The following is a 21,033-nucleotide window of genomic DNA, read 5'->3' as shown; positions in this document are numbered from 1 at the left end:
TCGGAGAACAAATGGTGAATCTGCCAAGAGCCACATCCAAAGCTCATCAGCCGCACGGATTTCAGAACTGCAATATTAGCTGGTTTTCAGTCTTGACAATACTTTAAAGCGTCTTATCTACACATAATATTCTATCGTATGAAAGCCTACAGAAAAGGTCTGCTGCTAGAGAGAAATCTATGCAGCTGAGGACACAAACATTGACAAATGTTTTCAAAATATCTGTAATAACTCCAAAAAAAACCCAACCCCAAACGCAGCAAATGATGATTGAAAATTGTTAAAAAGAACGTAACAGTGAAAAAGATCATTCTGGCTCAGTACAAACTACCGTAGATGTAAGAAGAGAAGCAGAATAGCGTTAGGCACAGAGATTCACTTGGTCAAGGCACAACTTCAGTTGTACCAAGGCAGATGACAAATGTAATGAAATGTTTAAATTTTTTTTTAATTTTTTTTTTTTTTTTCAAATTGGTCCTGCTGTCTCTGTTCCAGACTTCTAATTTAGCTCTACTTTCACATTCCCATTGGGCTCTGCAGTGCTGGTCTCATTCCCAGGATGGAGCGGCCTCGAACAAGAATTCTGGGTATATCCTGCAACAAGCATCTAAACCAGTTCTTTTTCAAAGGTTTCGCTAAGCTTCATTTTATTTTTTTTAAACGTTTAGTCCGTAAGAGAAGTCCCCAACCAGATTTAGGATTATTTTAATTTTCCCCTGTAGTCCAGACAGCTTTGCTGTATTACTGGTATTTTGGACATTTTGACTGCCTACTGTAACGCTGACGGCCAGTCAATGCCCAGTCAGTGCTTCAGATTAAGTTGTTGCCTTCTGCTCTGACGTTCCGATAGAGACTGAATACAAAAGAGTGAGCCCGAGAGAGCTCCTTGGGGTGAAATTAAGCCCAGAAAAGGAACTGTGCCTCTGTATAGATATTTGCATGGTAGCAAAATTCCTGGAATTTAATGGATTGCTTCTGTGGAAGTATTTGCAGAAGAAAAAAATCCTTAATGAAAAAATCCCTCTACAGAATGATCGAGAGCTACACACAGAGAAATGCTTTCAAAACACAAGCATTTAATTTTTTTAAATGTTAAGTGAGATGTAAATATGTACGTTAGCAACAAAGTGCTCAAAAGCATACTGAAAACATATTCCATACACAGTTAGCAATAGAAGTCTGTACAAAAGTAATAAAGTTACACATTATAAAAAATACTCCGTAACTATAATTTAAAAGAGGGAAAAAAGACAAGGGAATTGATTTCTCAGTTCATATAATTTATTGCAGTTAGCACACAGTTTAAAAATTCACCAACACACCAATAGTACAAAACTAAACAGCATTATAAGTTATTCCCCCCTCAGGAAAATAAAACATACTATGATTGTCAAAGCTAGATGTCAGTCTAAGTTTTAGAACAAAAGAAGAATGTGAAACTAAGGAAAGGAAAAAAGCAATCACTCACAAGGACCACAAATAAATCCAAGAGAAAGTCCATTTTCCTCAGACACTGATTGTCTTCTCTAACTTAAGAAAAGAATGTAGTTTTAAAACCTAGAAACTATTCAAGTAACTAAAGATAACGCTCCAAGGCCATTTTCACAGCTTTTTTTTTTTTTGTTTTAAATGCCATTACAGCCAAATTAACACACATTTGACCAAATATTTCCAAAACAGTCCAGCAATACACAATGGAGTTTTCCATTCAGTATCTTAAGCACAAAAATAGGCTATGTTTACAGTAGTTAAGGCGATCAAATTTTAAACAAAAGCAGAGAAAAAAAAAAAAGAAAAAAAAAAGGGAAAAACAGCAAACGTTTTCCATGCTACTCCCATAGACCTTATTTGTAAGTGCAAGACAGGAAAACAAACACTGTGCAAAATGCTTTTGACCTGCGTGTTGGTCATTAAAACCACACGTCAGGCTGCAGTCTCTGCTGCTTGGATACACATAGTCCTTCCCCTGCCCTCCCCCGGCCCCCCTGTCACTCAGGCCTTCCCAGGCCTTTCCCCCCGGGGCTTGCTTTTTTTTTCATTTCTTTTCTTTTTTTTTTTCTTTTTTTTTTTTTTTTTTTTTTTTTTTTCAGTCCACAGCCTCTTTTCAACGGGGGGGAAAAAAAAAGAACGACCTATTGTGGTGGAGTGGTGCAGCAGGAATCCTACAAATGCTCATCTGGGGAAATGGACGCACCTCAGCTGGAGCTGGCGTGGGGTCTGTGCAATTAGAAGGGGTCTGGGGTTAGTAAATGCACACCGCACATGCAAATCTCGAAGTCTGGTTGTAAACATTCTTTTTTTTTTTTTTCTTTTTTTTTTTTTTCCTTGTTAACGTAGCTAGATCGGCGACTCGTAGCTTAAGTTCTTCTCAACTTAAAGACAGTGGGAAAGTAAATTTAAATTAGATAAAATAAAAACAGTGCATTTCTCTTCTTCGTAACACCGGCAATTTCAACGGTGTAGGTTTTTTTTTTTTCCTAAGGAAATTAAATAATTTTCAACTCACTCGTTAAAGTTATACAATGCAAACAAAGACAAAAATATACTGAAACTCATGCATTTCTGTAGCGTTAATATTTACTTTTCAAGACTCAACTAAGAGCATCAACACAACCTGCCAAGTTCTTTGATACCTCCCCCCGGCCCATGTAATCAATTACAGTATACAATAACAGTAATTCACATTTTTTAAACACACAGTTCATCACTGCTGAAGCTGCAATATCCTTTTGCATCCCAAGCAAACCTTCACGTAAGACAGAGTCCCAGTGATCCCAGTGTACTCTCGGGGTTTTTGTTTTATGTTTTTGTGTTGTTTTTTTTGTTGTTTTTTTGTTTTTTTTCCAGTGGGAACTGTCAGAAATCCAGAAGTTGCCATAATAAGTTTTAAGTCAACTGCTTGTTTAAAAATAGATAATCCAGCATTTCAGAAATTTTCCATTTGGGTCTAAAAGCATTCAGGTTTCCAACAGCTAGAAAGGACTCATGCAATTATAGAAATGTAAAGGAACTGTCAAAATTGGGAGAGGATTTCTACATTCAGATTTTAAGAGAAAAAAGATCGAGAGCTTAAAAGAACGCAGTGTTTTGGGGAGAATAAAGCCACGTCCAATTTTTTTTTGAATCAGAGATTCCTTAGAAGTAAAGTATCCGCTGGCTTCTATTCTGAAAAGGGGAAAAATACGCTCCGTAATTTGTTACTTTGTCGGATTACCTCTACAGTTCATTTTTATCGGAGTGCTAAATTAGTGAAATATTCATGCTGCCTTAAAGTGCAAAAACAAGCTAATAGCCAAACTTTCAGTTCAAGGAAACAAGATTGCTTTTAGACTGTACCACAACTATATAGATTTATATATATATTATTTATATATATAAAAATTTTATTTCCAAAGTTCTTGTGAGCTATCTTCTAAGGTCCAGTCTCTGACAGTAGGTAAGCTCAGTGCTTCGCTTTTGACAGACAATGAGTTCACCAACTCACAGTGAAACTTCCGAATGTGTCTGTAAAGGTCTCCGGACTGCGTGAACCTGCGTTCACACCACTTACAAGCGTGAGGCTTCTCCCGCGTGTGAACCACTGCGTGGCGGCTCAGGTTGTGGGAGTACTGGAAGCTCTTCCCACACTGGGTGCAAGTGTAGGGCTTTTCACCTGAATGAGTCCTCTCATGACGTTTCAAGGTGTACATGCAAGAAAAAGTCTTACCACACAACGAGCAGGTCGGGACATTGACATCGGTAGCAGGCTTGCTGCGGATCCCGTCCTGCTCTCGAAAGTGCGTGCTTAAATGGATCTGCAGGATGTGGGGGCTAGGAAAGACCTTGTTGCAGAGAGGACACATGAAAATTTGGCCAGCGGGGCTAAGGATGTTTGACACGTAAGGGAGCAAGCTGCTGTCCATGTTTCCTTCCACCTGGACTCTTTCGTTCTCTGGAGTTATCATTTCATCATCGCTTGCCTTGTCCTCTCTATCTAGCTCCCTCAAGACCGAATCTTCCCTCATCGGAGCCAGGTGGGCCGGCTCGTACTGTACCCTGTTATTAGTGCTCACACTTTCTTTCACAGTGCTATGTTCCATATCATAGTCATTAGTGCCAACATCACTCTCATCACAGGAAGCCTCTTTCTCCACCTTCACCTGAACCAGGCTGCTTCTAAGCATGTCCTGCGAAGAGAAATAAGAACTGTTCAAATTTTCAACTCCTGAAAGGCTGGACTTGACAGACAGGTCCAGCACGCAGTCAACATCTGCTGAATCCCTCACGGAGGTGACAGACCTCTGGGACAAAGACTCTGTTGAGCTGCAGGGGCTGGCTACTGTTTTTCCAGCTGCTGCTGCGTGCGTCTCTGCCTCTCCGCCAGTCTGGGGAATGCCTGCTGAGTCTGAGGGCAATCTCATCCACATGTTCCCAGGCTCAGCCGCCAAGTCCCTTTTGCTAGGCAGGATGTTCAATTTTTCATCTTCTCCGTCATCTTCATCGCTGGGCAAGTCTCCTGGCATGTGGCTGCTGCCGTCGGAGAGGCTCTCCACTTTGTCTGAACAACTTGAGGCGTCTTCCTCCTTTTTTGTACTGTCTGCCTCCGTGGTTGCTTTCTCTTTCAGCTTCTTTTTGCAGACTTTGACAATGTCATACATGTGGAGATAACTGGCAGCTGCTAGCACGTCTTCAATGGGCAAGTCTTTGAACTGGAGCTTTCCTTCGTACATGAATTCAAGCAGGAGAGCGAAAGCTGGGGCTGTAACAATGTCGCTGTTCAGATGAACAATGTCCCTTTTGTCCAGCTGGTCCTTGTAAAAGAGGTGGAAATACATGCTGCATGAAGCCAGTACAGCTCTGTGCGCTCGGAACTGGGCATCTCCTACCAGAACAGTGCAATCACAAAGAAAACCCTGATGTCTCTGCTCACTCAGACACTGTAGCAAATGTCTACTGTGGTCAGGAAACTCCATACTGTCTTCATAACCTATAAGCAATGAGATTTTTAGAAATTAAACGTAGGTCGGAATCACAGAACTTATGAATCCAAGTTATTCCACTCTAAAACCTTGTATTTATATTGCCAGAATTCTGCTAGTGACACCACGCGAAGATTATTTCACACGCGTGTATGATGGCAACTCTCCTCCCGATCAACCACTGAAGTTGCTATTTCCTTTCAGGGGTAAATAAGCCGTTCTAATAAGCACATAGGTACATCTGTAATTTTTTTAAAGTATCACTGCTGTTCAAAAAAATCTGTTCAACAGTTATTTTTTTAAGGCAACTTCCTCCAGATTGCATCCCTAGGAGGACAGACTAAAAAAAAATATATTTTTTTTTAACACTAAGTTTGAGAGATCACAGAGGGGGAAGAAAAAAAAATTTTAAATCCAATCATCAACGGTCTTTTTCAAGTCGAATTGTAGTAAGAGGAGAGGTTTGTACATGAAGAAGTGCTAATATACTGAAATCTGAAGGTCTAACATTCATAAAGTATAGAAATTATTTACGGGTGTCAATTTATATCGACAGCAAAATCAAGGCTTTTAGAAATTTAGTTTGCGTGTTTTTTTGTCTTGTATTAAGTACAGTTTCAGGTTTTAAGCCTTCTCCATACTGTACAATAGAACATGAACATTTTTTTTGCCAACATGCAGAATTTACAAAAGAAAACTAACAACCAAAGCGCCAACGAGCACTGCTTCCCCTATGCAGAAGGACAGAAATTTCCCTCCCCTCCCACACCAGCCAGAGTTTGCAGTACCAAACTTAAAAAAAAAAAAAGTCATTCAACGTGAGCGTGTGTGCATGTGTGCATATTTAAAATCAGCATCCTGAGTACTGTTCTTACCCAAGTATTTTTCTGTTCACCTTCCTTGATGATAAAGAAAAAATAAACTTCAAAGAAGTAGAGAAGTCAAAACTCAAATAGAAAGTAAAATTCCTTAAAAACCCGTCTTAATCTATTCTTCTGTGATTGATAGCAATGTTCTCCTAAATCACCTAAGCAGATCGTGGCTCTCTAGGCTGGCAGATATTATTGAAAAATCCTCACCCCTCGCAAACCAAGATGTACTAAAACTTACAACACAACCCCTACTATATTCTGTAAAATACCATTGCTAGAATAAAGCACGAAGATTTACAATACAATCACTTTAAGTGCCCCACAGCCAACATCAATCCTAATCCTTAAGAGGGCTAAAAATAAAGATTGGAGGGCAGCTCACAAGGTAGCTGTGATCAAATTAGGAGGCTGAAAGGACAGAGAGGGACGAAGAAGGAAGCTTATAAACATCTGATCCAGCTGACTGTGGCCATATGGCAGCTGCTGCCCAGATAAAGAGATTAAGAATAGAGGAGTGCGATTACAGCTGTCTGGCCAATTCAGGCAGCTCAAATCTACAAGTTCTAAATTAGTCGCAAATACAAAAACTCCTTCAAATAATTATTGTTATGCTGAAATAAAAGATTTCAAATGCTACACGCGAGAAAGAAAAGAGGAAACCAGTCAAGCCATTCTCCCGGGTACAAAAGTTTTTAAACACATAACTGATTTCTATCTTTCAGAAGCACTACAGCTGTATGCTACAACGGTTCTGAGCTGCTGGATATTTAACCATGAAGTTTAATGAAAGACTTCCCCACAAACACATTTTAGCCAAAATAGTCTTTTTTTTTTTAAAAAAAAAAAGCACACTTTTGTATATTTCACTAAAACCCCCGTAAAGTCATTCAAAAGATACAATACAAGAACATAAAGCAGAAGTCTCTTTAGGCTTGCCACTAAATCCATTGCAGTTTTGGTCTCAGAAATGAAGAATGAACTTGCTCTCTCCTTCTTCCAAACCAAGACATTCTCACAATATGCATTAAAGTTAATGCTAACAATGTGCCCAAGAACTCATACTCTCCAACTGCAGCCCAAGCCTTTCGATTAAGTCCACTTATCTATTTAATACTCAATTTCATATATTACCTCTAAACTTGGTTAGAAAAGTAATGTGATTTTTTTTTTCTGAAATTCAATAAACAACACACCAAAACAGAAATATGCTGTATCTAATCTATTGCTACTCCTACCTTTAGTACACATAAACCTGATTAAGTCCTTTCCTCTGAGTCTTGCTGGCTCCAGGTCTGTTAGATCGGTGGAAAAAAAGCAGACTAGGAGAGACAGATGCAAAGTGGAGATGATGTTAGAGAGGAATGAGATACCTTCTCCACACACAGATCTGCACACACTAACTCCCTGTCTGTGTGTTAGAATAAAAGGCTGAGGGATGGCAGGCTGTCAGCTGCTCTGACATCATGTTCAGATGGAAATGCTACCTCCAGCTGTGCTCCTTTTAATGCCATATGCTACTCCTCTACACTCCTGCCACCAGCTTTTTCTTAGGAGAACTTTTCTCTTCTGTTAGTATAAACAAAATACTTCAAAGTCTCTTTTTTTCAAACTTTCTAACAGGGAGGAAAAAAAAAAAAAAAGAAAATCCTAAACATATGGGGCTCTACTGTATTTGCAGCATAGCAACACTTCTGCCTCAAGTTGGAGGACCGCTTCATGTACTGACAGCATACCCCAGCCACGGGGTTACTCGAGAAATCCATACCAATTCGGTTTTATTGAGCCCAGAGGTTCAGTTAAGAGAAGGAATTAACCAGACCTATCTACTCAACTCACAGCTCCCCGCTTCGCCGTCGGTCCTTTCAGTTTCAACGTTTAGACGGCATAAGTGATACCGAGCCCTCAAACTCCAGCTCATTTAAAACACCAAAGCAGTTAACCTGGCCGGGGCACTATTTCAAGCCTTCAGCTTTACCCATAAATCGCTTTTTCCCTGCGGGGGCTCGGGCTGTCATTTATTTGACTGCTGTGGCACCGGGACGCCGGCCCCCAGCCCGCAGGCTCCCGCAGCCCCAGTGCCCCCCTCTCACCCCGCCAGCCGCTCGGCAGGGAGGGGAGCGGGACTCGGCGCGGCCGGGCGCCGTGCCCCTCGCACCGCCGGCGGGATCGGCCCCGCCGGCCGGCCCCCGGCCCCTCCGGTGACGCTCACGCCGCACTCGTGTCTACCAAGTTGGGCGGGCGATTCACCTGCCCGCTGCCGGGCGGGGGACGAGCCCGCCGCCGCCCCCCGGGCCGGGCCGGGCCGGGCCGTGAGGGGACGCCCGGCGCCGCGGGCCGGCGGGGAGGCGGCGGCGGCGGCGGCGCGCAGCAAGTTCCCGGCGGGCCCGGCACCCCCATCGCCACCGGGCGGCGGCAACTTTTCGCCGGGGCTGCCCCCCACCGCCCCGACACCCCCGGCCGGGGCCGGCCGCCCCCCGCGGCGCGGGGGCCTGGTCCTGCCGGGCAGCGCCACCCCCGCCCGGGGCCGGGGCCGGGGCCGTGGCCAGGCGCGCCGGCGGCCGCCCCGCGGAGAAGGAAGCGGCTGCCCGGCGCGCAGGAAAAGCCGCCCCCGGGTCACGGCGGCAACAAAAGAAAAGTAACCGGGAGCGGCGCCGGGGCGGCCGGTCCCGCCGCCCGCGGAGGGCTGCCCCCGCCCCCCGCCTCTCCGCCCGGCTGCGCCCACCCCCCGCCGGACCCGCCGCCAACTCCGCCCGCCCCGCGGGGCCGCACCGGCCCCGGCCCCGGCCCCGGCCCGGCGGGTGTGTGGGGATGGGGGCAGCGGGACTCACACTCCGCGGCGGCCCGAAGTCCCCGCGCTCCCGCCGCCGCCGCCCGCCGGCTCCTCTTCGCTCACTTGCCGCTCCGGGATCGCGTCTCGCCCCCCTCCCGCCCTCCCCCCCCGCCCGCCCCCCGCGCCCGCTGGCCGCCGCCCCCCCCCGGCCTCCCCCCTGCCGGCAGCTGAGGAGCGAGCGGGGCAGCCGGCGGAGCGAAGCGGGCCCCGCGCTCAGCGGCTCCCCATGGCACCGACGGCCGGAGACGGCGCGGAGCCCGGGGCCGGGCGCGGGGGAGGGGCGGGGGCCGGGGGGGGGATGGAGGGCGGGGGCGCCGGGCGCACGCAGCACGGGCGCACGCACGGCGGCGGCGGCACAGCCGGGCCCGGGCTGCGGCAGACAGATGTTCGCCCCCTCCCCGCTCCCCACTTCGGACTCCGCTCCCTGACTGACAGCGCGGCCCGCCCGCGCCGCCGCCGCCGCCAACCGGAGCGGCGTCCCGCCGATGAGTGACGGGCCGCGGCGAGCGCTGAGTGGAGAAGGAAGGCCCGGGAAGGCCGGCGGCTTCGCCAATCGCGGCGCGCGGTGAGGCAGGGGGCGTGACCCGGCGGGGAGCCGAGGCGGAAGGGGGCGTGGCCCCGCAGAGCCCCGCAAGGGGGCGTGGTAGAGGGCGGGGCGAGCGAGGAGGGGCGGGGCCAGAGGGGCGGAGCTTTGCTCCTGAGGGCGCGCGAGGGCCGCGGCCTTGCGCCGGTTGCCGGGGCGGGGGGGTGGGGTGGCGCGGTGCATGGCGGGACGGCGGAGGGGTGGCGGGCGCCAGGTGCGGCCGAGGCCGGGGGTCGGGCCGGGCCGTGTCCCGGTGGGGCGGCTGCGCTGGGCTGGGCTTCCCGGAGTGTAAGGCTGGCCGTCTCTGGCGTGCCCCTGCGCTCTTCTCTGGCCTCGCAGGTGGTGGGGCCACCTGTGCCGGGCTAGGCCATACATGGGGGGGGGGTGGGTGTGTGTGTCACTGCGCTGGGGAGGCCTTGGCGGCCTCAGGAGACTGCCCAGCCCTGTCCTCTCTCGCTTCACGGGGAGTTTCCCCGCAGTCACCCCCACCTGCCCCGTGTGGGCTGCCCGCACGTCTCTGGCAGCAGGCAGGCCTGCCGCCTGGGCGTTACTCACCGTGCTACCTCGGGGCCCTTCAGGATGGAGCGTGTGATGTAAATTACTGAGACCGTGCAGTCGTTAGGACCCAAGAACATGATTAGTGTAAAAGGGCTGTGTTACTGTCTCAAGACCCAAGACCGATCACCTGTCCCTGCTAAGAAGAACAAGCGATTGAGTAAGATCAGGAAACTTTTTGCAAAATTTACTGAGATCCATATCTAAGAGAAACACAAGTTGCTCATGCCTGATAACTGCAGAAGTTGATGACAGAAATATCTGGATTAACAGATAAGCCACAAGGATGCTGATGGATGCTGCTGCTGCTGCAAGACATACAAAAATATATTCGCTTTGCTGTTCCACATTTATGATTAGATAATTAGAAATACACATTAGCAGGCGATTAGGTGATTCATATCATATCTTTGTATAAAACTAACAAAAAATCCCTTGGGTGTGCGCAGTTTGGCTGGGGCACCTCATGCGCATGAATAAATATTTACCTTTGTAATTCCATAGTTTGCATCCTAGCCTCTCTCCTCGGTTGGCACAGGCCAGTTGTGAATTTGTAACAAGAGTGCAATGGGAGTATGCTTTGGCTCCTCTCTCTTTTAATAAATTGCCCTTCCCTGGGCTAGAGTTTCCACCTCTGGCATTGCGTTTCTGTGGGCAGTCTCTGTTCTTCCCGCCGCAGCAGGGCAGGTTAGGAGGAGCAGCGCCAGCGGGTCGGCGGTGTTTGGGATGTGCAGGTGCCCAGGCCTGGCTGCTCCTGGGCAGGGACGGTGCCTGAGGGGAGAAGAAGCTCTGCAGACCTTGTGGTGGTTCGCAGGCAGATTGAGGTCAGCGGCTTTGGGGAATGCCACAGCTTAATGGTGGGTTAGGATAGGCCAGGCTTGAGGAGCTATGGTCTTCTTAGGAAAAGAATAATCCAAGGAGTTGGGTATTTCCTTGACTCCAGTTTCAGGTAAACAGTAAACTCAGAGAAGTATTTTGAAGAAAACAAGGCTCAGCAAGGAAAAAGAACTCAGTTACGTATTAATAACCAAAATTGATTGAGTAGATACAAAAGCTGAAGGCAGGTGCTTAGTCTTCAGTAATATGAAACCATTACAAAGAAACATACTGAATTCTAGCTGTGCCTGATTTATTTGACAGCACTGCTATGTATATCACACAGCAGCTAGCATCTAGGTGTCCATATGCTTCAAGCATTACAGACGTATATATAAAAAAATACATGTACAAAAGAAAACACTTTTCTCTCTGTCCTTTGGTGAACGGATTGCTCATGCAAACCTGGTGTGGGATTTTTTAATTAACCTCATAGTGTCTCAGTCCATCTTAGATAGTGATACAATTCCATATTTAAGGTTTTTGGGTTTTTTTCCGTTGGCATTGTGTTCCATATTCCATTATACCTGGAACTCGATGGGGTTTTGTCCTTGTCTTCAAGACACAGCAGCTAAGATGCTGACTCTTCATGTTTCCTGATTGTCTCCTCAGAGCTAATAATCACTTCATCTGAGAAAAATCAGTACTCTATTCCCTGCCGCCTGTCATTTCTTGAACATCTTCCCTATAACTACTAAGCTGCTTTTTCTTTCAATTGCAAAAATAAACACTGAAAGTATTTTAATAGGAAATACTGTTGAAAATAGTTCTAAAGTTGTTGGTTTTTTTTCCTAATCTAGAACGTACAAATAACTTATGCAGGCATGTATATTTGAACTGTCAGTGAATGTGCCTGAAATGATTACATTAACTATGTTGTCCTAGATCTCTAAACTGCATCCTGCCTCATGCTTCCCAGTATAAACCTTCTCACCAGCTGCTTGGGGTCGGTAAGTAAGACCTCAGTTTCTGAATACTTACTTATACAAGTGCAGCTTTACTGAGGGAGGCAGTTTAGTCATTCTCATGATATAAAATTCTGGGAACAATGGGGCTGCTTAATATGAAAAAAATCAAAGAATTTATTTGCTAAAGAGGACATTTAGCAAATGGACTTTCTCAGGTCCTTATAGACTTTCACAAGACCTGGAATTTAAAAATAATCTTAAAATAAAATTTCATGGGGCATTGCTGTTTATACATTTTGTTCACTTATTCTTTCCTCCTCATACACATGAACTTACCTCTTTATGTTTTAAGACGTACTGAGAAAAATCTTACTGCCCGTCACCTAGTATTTACAGTGCTGACTCCTAATTAAATCAGGTTGTATTTTCTTTTCCATTCTATCACTTGACTATATGACCTTGGGCAAATCACTTTGTCCTTTTTGCCTCTTCAGGCTGTTTCGCCCTCGGGGCTACAGGTTATTTCTTACTAGTTATATTTAAGAGAATGATCTGCAATTACAGTTTATACAACTAATATAATAAAACAATTTTTTACTGTTTCTAAATGGGAGATGGAGTGAAACAGAAAAAAAAGTGAGTGTAGGTAACACTTTAAGATTAAAAATCTCTTTGGCAGTGAGTCAAACTTCATTGATTTAAACCTGGAACTGTTGACGTTTGTCTGTGATTTTTTTTTATGTGAAAGGAACTCTAATTTTTTTAAAGAGTACTTAGAGAGATTTAAAGACTTAGCATTATTTTAAATATAGAAACAAGATGATAGAAAAGTGAATTAAGAAAAAAATCCTACACAGGGAAATTTCACAAATACCCTGTAGTCCAGTTGATCCTTTATTAGAAAAAATAATGTAAGATGAACATTCCATTGGAAGGGATGGTGAAGCCTTGTTGTAAAGGGATATAAACATCTGGCAATACACCTGGTCTCTACACATATTTATAAATCACCTCGGGCATCCCAAGGTACTGTAGAGAACATACACAAAAATTGAACTAAGAACATTCATGAGCCAAAGAAAATAAAAATGGTCTTGATTTAGCATGGAAAGAAATGAGTCTCATTTACTGCACAAACACAGTTTGGAAAGACATGATGCAATTTTGCACTTCTTGCACCTTTGCACCTGCTGACTTTCATTTATATCCTCCAGGCAACAAGCAAGCCTGAAGGCCTTTGGCTCATAACCAATGCTGACATTGCAACATGGTGCTACAGGAGCGCCTGCAGCTCTGCTGGAGCCTCCCCGCTCACCTCTGATCTGAGAACGTCGAGCTTTCCTGGTGTCTTCTCTAAAATGGCTTGTGTGGTGAATCTCCCAGTATTGTTTGTTGCTGCTCAAGATTGATTAATACGTAGTGAGCTGCTCTGCAGATGCCAGCTTAGCCTGCAAGCCTTGAAATGTGATCGTCGCGTTCGTTTCTGGAGTTTGAATTGTGCTTTATGCTCTTGGAAACTCTTCTTGAGGACAGTCTATCAGAAGAGCCTGAGCTGACAAAGGTCAAAGATGCTGGGGTGATATTTGGGTTCAGAGCCATAGATTTAAATGTTAACCCAACACAGCTGTACCGTGGAACCAACTGTGAATTTGGCCCTTAATACTTCTTTCTTATACCTACTATAACACAGTTGTCTACTTTTTCTTCAAATTGTAGAGCAGTGCTGTGCCAATTACCATATTACCATCCATTTTGTTCTCCATGGAAAAAAAGAGGAATTGACAATTAAAACTGCTCATCTGTAGTCAAATATCCCAGGTTTATGCTCCACAGTTTATCTTGGACCAGGTACCGTCACCCATACGCATTACTGTTTTCATTGATAGGACAATGGAAAGTGGGTACCCCCTTGGTAAATGAAAACACTCTCAGAATGCTTTGACTAATAGGACTGGAGGTACAGCAGCAAATATCTCCAGGGTTATGTATCCCAGAGAAGTGAAAATCAGGCCTTGTGATCATGGCACTCTTGATTTTTTTTTTTAATTTTTGATATTTTTTTTTAATTGTAGTGCAACTTAATTAATGGCAGTCTGGTTTTCAGAAAAATTAAAAGTTAAATAGTTTCCAGAGCTGCCATCACACTTGAGGTTCAGCTGATGTCACCATGGAACTGAGTTTTCTCTCTGGGGAACCAGCGCTGGGGAAGTGCCAAGATAATATAATAGAGCCTTTGCATGAATTGGCTAAACGTGCATCTTATTGTGCCAGAGTCTGACTGGATCAGTAATTCTTATCAGCCTTAGCTATGCTGGGTAAGCCACCAGGATGCGCTCAGCTAAGAGCTTTTCTTAGCACGTGGGCCAAAAATTTCTCTCTTCTCTCAAATACTGTCACGGGAAGGAGAAGGAGCAGCATGCACCGAGGTTTATCGCCGAGGTGTGGCTGCTAGCATTCACGCTGCAAGCTGAGGACGGGCACCACCGATACACCTTCTGTAGGTCCAGCTGTCCTTTTCTGGAGCACGGATTTGTCTAGCTTTAAGCCACAGCTTCTGCTTCACGCGGGGAAAATTACTGAGATCAGTGACTTCTTTGTGATGTCCCAAAACAATTTCAAGGCCCTGCATAAAAATTTGATCATAAAGAATGGAACTGGCCTCATGGGTGGAGATGTGAACTGGAATTCAGTTAGATTAGTTTGTTGAGTATTAATGATATGCACACCATCACTGGAACCAGAATAGAAATGTTTTCTCTCAAAAGACGGCTTGTTTTGGATACAAAGGAATTGGCTTCAAATTTCTAGCCTCGGAACACCTGGCTGCTGGAGTCCAGCCTCCCACAACCCTGGCCAGCCGTGAACAGATGCTTAGTCCAGGACAGACCTACGCCATGTGCCACTGCGTGCTCGCGAGAACATGCCAGTATTTCCCCAAACGTGTATAACAAATGCAAAACCTAGAGTTCAGAATGACAAGGGACACAAATCATGATGCCCCGAAAGGAAGAGAGTGGGAGTGGTTGTTAATTTGTGCCCGGGGCCCCTGCAGTGGCAGAGAGGTACTGGGTGGGACTGCTCAGAAGATACCTAGATATCTTCCTTCCACAAAACCTTGTGTGGTTCCTGCTGAGGTCATGTTAGTGTGACTGGGTATTGTAGTCAGAGTAATTCTGAGAAAGCTTGAAGGCGTGAAGCCTTTTCAACTAGTGTAGTGGCCAAAACCAAGTTCTGTAGGGTTATCTCGTTCAGAAGTTAATAAATAAAATGCCAACTTTGTTTTACAAAACCCTCTGCTCAATTTTTCTCTCTTTGTGTGCTGTGTGTGGGTGTACACATCCGTGTACATTTGGGGGGTGCCCCTTCTACAAGGACATGCTGTAGAAACTAAGTAGTAGCCGCTACACTGTTATTTCACTATATTTAAAGCAGACCTGAATAATACAATATTTAACCAAAACCCAATTAAATTGTCTTATGCTTTTTCTGTAGTTTCTTTCCTATCATTACAGATTACAAAGACATTTATGCCTAAACAGAAGCTGTCTTCTTCCAATCAGCCTGCGCTTTCTGCTTAGTTCATTCACTAAATCATTTAATCACCCAAGGCCATATGTTACCATCTTGTGTAAAACGGGTGGAAGAGAAAAAAAAATATGCAAAAATCTCTGCACAAGAGTGGGTGTCAGCATCCAGCATAGCTCCCACTAGGAAGCACAAAATATAAAATGTTATCACCAGTGAATGTGACTACAAAAATAAACTGAGACAGACAAAAGAAAGAGACAAGGCATTGCAAAGGTGAAGGAGACAATCTTTGAATCTCAATTCTGGGCAGAAAAGTTATGGGCTAAATGTTACATGTTAGTCCACGTGCTCACACTCTCAATATTTGGCCGTTAATGTAGTTGCTGTGCGCTACTGTAATTAGCTTGAAAGCGCATGAACTCATGCCTACTATCCTGGTTTTAACATTGCATGAATAAGACCCTGTCCCTGACTTGGTTCCCTCTTGGTTCTTCTTTTCCTCTCTCTCCATGTACTGGTGCACGTTTTGTCCCAGGTATTTCTGTGCAGAGTCATATGCTTTTACCACTTGGCTTCAGCTGCTGTTCCCTGTCACGGTTACTTCGCGTGGTTTTCTCTCTTGGCACGTTTGCTGGGTGACAGACCCTCGGGAAACACGTGGCTCGGAGCAAATCGTGGGGTGTGCGCTCCCATCAGGGAAGTTAGAGGCGGAAAATCTATTATTTTTTGAAGCAAGGGGACTTTCCAGTTTTATGAAAGGACCTGTAATCCACCCTTTCTTCATACCTTCGGGAAGCTATTGTATGTTTTCTTGCCAGTGAGCTTGTGACAGTGCTGCAGTTGGAGACGACAGCAGCTGACCGAGGGGTCTCCACCGAGAAGCCCCTGCCGCTGCCCACTCCCAGCGGCTCCCGAGACGGGGGCACGACAGTACAGACTGCAAAAAAAACCCCGCTACTCTGAAACTGCACATGCCGCTTTATCCTAAGACTATGAAAGCATAAAAGATTATATTTTCATTTGCATGGTTTGCTGGGTTTTATTTGGCAGCTACAATAACAACAGGCTACACTGAGCCCATAAAACAAAGTGAGAACAGCAGCTCATTTTTGTGGCAGAATGTAATGGCTATGGCTAAAGGGCTTACATAATTCATCTTAAACCCTTATGCCTCTATTTATTGATGTTTAAATGAAAATTAAACTCTTCGAGCCATAAGGAGGCTTCTGGTATCTGCAACGGTATTTTGATGCCGATATTTTTATCCGACACTACCAGCTGAAAGCTCCCCTCCGCGGCACCGGGAGGGGAGAGGGGCAGCGTTTCGCCGGGGAGCACCGCGGCTGGGCAGGGCTGGGTGCCCCCCCCCACCTGCCTGCTGCTTGGGGTAGCACCAAAGCCCTCGGAGACCCATCGATGGTAGAGGCATTGACTGGCCCTACCTGGGAGTCTGACCGGAGGGGTTGCAACCGTAAGCTGCGTTTCCGTGATGGGAGAGTGATCACTGAGGTGACCTGCGAGGAGATCTTTACCGCTTTGGGAAAGGGTGAGAAGATGCAGTAAAGCTGAGGCATCTGGTTCCCTCAAAGGCAGCTTCTGGTAAGAGCAGCACCTCTGTGATTACTCTTCCTCATACATGAGAAGACAAAAGATTCAGCTAACCACACTGTTAGGGTAGAGACAGGATTTTTATTTCCCAGAGGCTTTTAGAAGGTTATTTTGTTTGTTTCTCAGATTTTTCTGTGATGTATCATTCCCCGCCCCCCCCCCCCCCCATTCTCCAGAAGATAGAGCAGACTCAGGAAGTGAATTGCTGCTTAGGGAAGTGTCCTGCCTCCAAGCTGACTTATATAGTAGGACATATGGCATAAGTTATATTTGGACAGATGTGAACAAGTAGTCAGTGGATTTGATAAGATTCTTTATTTAAACTAACTTGCACAGTGTCACTGTTCTACCATCTTTCTCTCCTTCCTCAATCTGATCTTTTGCTGGTTTCAAGTATTTTAAATATACATTACGTCTAACTAGTCTGTAATGCTTTAAATGCATTTAAGAGCATTCAGTCATGACAAAAATATCTGATTTTCTCCACACTATGATTGGCAAATATCTGCTTTTGGTGATAAAGTAGGCACAGATGATAAATTGTATGAGTTGCAAACCCCAAGTAATTAACTACTTTGAGACAGCCAAACTCAATGCAAATAATTTTCATTGTTCTGTTTAATTTGGCCTCTGATACTTCTGTTTCACTGGTGTGGAGTTGAGGCACAAAGTAGTTCTGTGCATCACATGGGTAACATAGAGATAAATAAATTTAAAAAATCGCTGTCGGGATCTTCTGTATCTGGGCTATTTCTGAGAAATGCTGTTCCATCCTGTTCTTGGAAATCTCCAGTGAAGAAGATCCCACCATCCACTCAGGCAATCCTTGCCCCTGCTCCATTAGCCTTTCCAGCGATACGTTTTTCCTGGTGTCTTCTTGCAAGTATTGTTGTAGGAAGCTTGTTACTTCTTGTCCTACCCAGAGAGGCCATGCAGAAGAGTTTATTTCTTCTGCACCCTAATAGCTCGTGCACTGGAGGTCAGCCATCATACCTTGTCCAGCCTTGTCTTCTTTAGAACATGTTCCTTGTAGGTTTCTCGTGTTTTGTTTCCTTGTTTTCATCTTCTAGTTGGTCCACATCCTTCTTGGCCATGCCCTAGCTGTGGATCCTACACTTACACAGTTTATTATTCCCACCGAAGCAGAAAATTTTGCTTTCATCCTATCATCTGCCATGCATCCAGCTTTTTCAGGCCATTTTCCAATCTGCCAGAACCATTCTGAATTATAATCTTTCCTCCGGTGTGCTTGCAGCTCATTCCAAGCTGGTTTCATCTGCAAATCTAAGAGTTGTACTTTTAATCTGTTTAACTGTATCATTAATGAAAAAATTGAGTTGTATCAAATCTAGGACAGCTACCTAGAGAACTGGACTCAGTATAGCCCTTCGGTTTGGCAGTGAATTTTTGATTAATGATCCTTTGTGCACGGCTTTTCAGCCAGTCCTCTCACCACTGGTTAGTTTTGGCTTAACCATGTTCCCTGGTTTAGTCACAAGAGTATCAGGCAGGGCAAGGTAAACAGCCTGGCTGCAGGCGAGTCATAGTGTGGATTATTGCCTCCCCTTCGCCCTACGCCTCTTAACCTGTCTCAGAGAGAAGCTGGATTTGTTTAACATCCTTCATTTGTGATAAATCAGTGTGGACTGATGCTCATCTCCTCGTTGTCTCCTGGGTGGTTTTAAAATGTTCATTTTTTTCCTGTATTTGCCTGAGAAATTAAGTTTGATAACATAATTTTGTTTTCATCCTCTTTGAAGGATAAAATACCCGCCTTTTCCTCCGTGAGTTCTCAAAAATGACTGCTACTGATGAGCAGATTGCTTCAACCGGCCCTTTGCTATCCAGATGCTGAAGAATAAGTATAATGCAGGTTAGGAAATAACGACCAACCTTATCAATGACTTAATAGAAACTGTTGGCGGTGCAAAGGAGGCGTTGCGGTGCAGCCTTTCATCCCAGCACACCACTTTCTCAGCAGCCTCAACAGAGCCCACTCCCTCACGTTAGCTCCTAAACCACAATTCCACAGAATTAAACTTTTCTGGCTTGTTATAACTCTCAAAAGATGGCGTGGGTGAAAAAATACGTTCCTCAAGGCTTGAAAATAGATGTAAGTGGATATTTGGCATAAGGCTAACAAAAAGAAAAGCCATGGAAATGTATTAACTGTCATAAAGATGAGTTTTAACTGCCAGTGGTGGTTCAGCATCCAGGTTGATAGCTTGGCCTAACGCTCACCTTTTTGGTACAGACATTTGTTGCATAAGCGAATGTGCCATTTTCATTTTCGGCCCCACTTTTTAATGGTTAAAAGCTAATTAAAACGTACAGTGGCATTTTGAATCAATATAGCGTATGGACTGCTGCAAATTCTCTCATCAGGCGTGTTGCCCTCAGGAAGCAGCATTAACTTCAACAGCAAAAGAGGGCTGTGAGCTCATTAATCATCATGCTCAGAGACAGTCTGGGTAACAGTGGCAGCAGCTCCGCGTGTTTCTGGTAGTGAAGATCAGATACAATGGTTAGATATGTGAAGTGTTGCACAAACATTAACTATTATAGCCAACTGTCTTTGCAACTGGCATGTATCATCCCAGCTCTTCAGATTAAAAAGCAGAGATGGACCATGAAGTGGATCTTTTTCAGGCAGTAAATAGGTGTCAGGCTGCTATAAGAACTTGGCATCCTGGCTTCCTAACTCTGAAGTCCCCTTATTCCCCTGTAATAAAAGAAAAGCCCCTAAACAACACCCTCCCCGCCTCACCTGGGAATGTATGGGGAAGGAAAAAAACTGTAAAAGAGGGAGAAAAAGATAAGGGAGGGAGGCGGAAAGAAGAGTTGAGGAGAAAGAAAGGGAGAATGGGAGTCAGAGATAAAGCTAAGGTTAGAAGAAATTAGGCAGTAAAGGGAAGGAAATTGTTTTATAGCTATAAACATAGTCTGCAGTGCCTGTCTCAGAGCATCTTCTGAGCTCTCTGCTTGGGTGCACAGTGCTCACTGAAACCAACAACATGCGTCCTGGCAGCCCCTATGCCCCTTCTCCCCAGCCACATCGACCTTGGTGAATGAGACAGGGCTCTCCAGAACACAGCAGCAAAGGCTCCTCACAGACTCCTCTGTCCTAATCTTGCTGGTCACTCAATTTAGTACGGTGCCCTCTGAAGCAAAGGTTCACAGACTCTCTTTCGTGCTAAAACCTCCTAAGGGGTGGCAGTTTTGCTGTCCTTGGTGCAGCCGAGCACCCTTCGTACCTTTTGTGTGGACTCTGACGAACAACCTCCGAGGCATACAGCTAACACTTGTAGTGTGACCCTGAGATTGATTTGTACCTGATTTCCCTGGGACATATGGAAGATCAGAAAGAAAACCTGAATGCTGGCTCTTAGCTTTGTATAGGATTCGGATGTTCAGATGCACGAGTTCCAGTACAGACTGTTTTTATTGGGACTTTTTGTTTACAAGAATTCAAATTTTTCTTTCTGTCAAGTCTTTGTTAAGCTTTAGAGCTTTTAGCTGTGCACGTACGCTGTAGAAGCAGCTAGAGTCACCTCCTGCGTGTGTACGAACGGAGGGTGAACAGTCTGGTTGGAGATACAGTGTTGCTCTGTCTTCCTCCTGCCCTTGCTTTCGCCAGTCCATCTGACCACTCTGTGGTCGTGCGAGGAGAGCGCTCTCGAGGCGTGTGCTGGCTCTCACTGCGTGAGCTCGCCTCTACACGTCGCTTCTCCTGGGGGCACGATGGTGTGATTGTGGACCCATCTTCATAAAATCTGGAGACAGCATGCAGAAGCATTAGTGATTGATGAGGACTGAAAAAGTGCCAAGGAAGAGAGAAGCTTCCAAAAAGAGCGAAGTGCTGTAGGAGCACAGGCTGCACATGTATGACACTGCTGCTGCCTCACAAGGGTAGGGGTTGAACTTCCCTCCAGTCGTCCAGGAGGAAGTATCTGCATATCCCACACCGTGGTGCAACCTCTACTCGCCAGCTGCTGGCATTGCATCGACTGTGGACTCCTTCATCTCTGCCCCATATAGATCCGATGGTCCCACTTTCCGGCACAGTGAAGTTGATTTTTATGCCAGGCAGCGATTTCACCTCTGGAGCCATACAGCTTCTAAGAGACCCTGCCAGGTTTTTCCTCCCTGAGGTGCTAGGGCCCTTGCTTTTGTTCTCTCTCTTTTTTTTTTTTTTTTTTTTTTTTAAGCAATTTTTGAACAGAAGATGGAAGAAAGATGTAGGGAGAGATGCAGGTGCAGAACTAGGAGAGGGGGATGCCCGTAGGACCTGGCGCCGTGAATCAAAGGCACCTTT

General features: G+C 45.4%; 1 protein-coding gene across 5 annotated transcripts; it reads right to left on the bottom strand.

The window, feature by feature from the left end:
• Positions 1-1,259: 1,259 nt before the first annotated feature.
• On the bottom strand, positions 1,260-9,100 carry ZBTB18 (zinc finger and BTB domain containing 18). 5 transcript variants are annotated; one of them, XM_075748820.1, is made up of 4 exons: positions 8,078-8,616; positions 7,066-7,149; positions 4,279-4,966; positions 3,989-4,166 (listed from the first exon to the last, which is right to left on the bottom strand). In XM_075748820.1, the coding sequence occupies exons 2-4, from the start codon at positions 7,076-7,078 to the stop codon at positions 4,136-4,138; spliced, it is 732 nt and encodes a 243-aa protein (XP_075604935.1). In that variant the 5' UTR covers positions 7,079-7,149; positions 8,078-8,616; the 3' UTR covers positions 3,989-4,135. The 5 variants fall into 5 exon arrangements, with proteins under 5 accessions (XP_075604931.1, XP_075604933.1, XP_075604932.1 ...); XM_075748816.1 differs by lacking the exon at positions 8,078-8,616 and adding an exon at positions 8,659-9,100 and having other exon boundaries at positions 1,260-4,966; XM_075748818.1 differs by lacking the exon at positions 8,078-8,616 and adding an exon at positions 5,834-5,857 and having other exon boundaries at positions 1,260-4,966; positions 7,066-8,037.
• Positions 9,101-21,033: the final 11,933 nt, after the last annotated feature.

Source organism: Balearica regulorum, chromosome 3 (genome assembly GCF_011004875.1).
Source record: "Balearica regulorum gibbericeps isolate bBalReg1 chromosome 3, bBalReg1.pri, whole genome shotgun sequence".
NCBI classification, from domain to species: domain Eukaryota; kingdom Metazoa; phylum Chordata; class Aves; order Gruiformes; family Gruidae; genus Balearica; species Balearica regulorum.
This window is presented reverse-complemented; position numbering and strand designations above follow the sequence as displayed.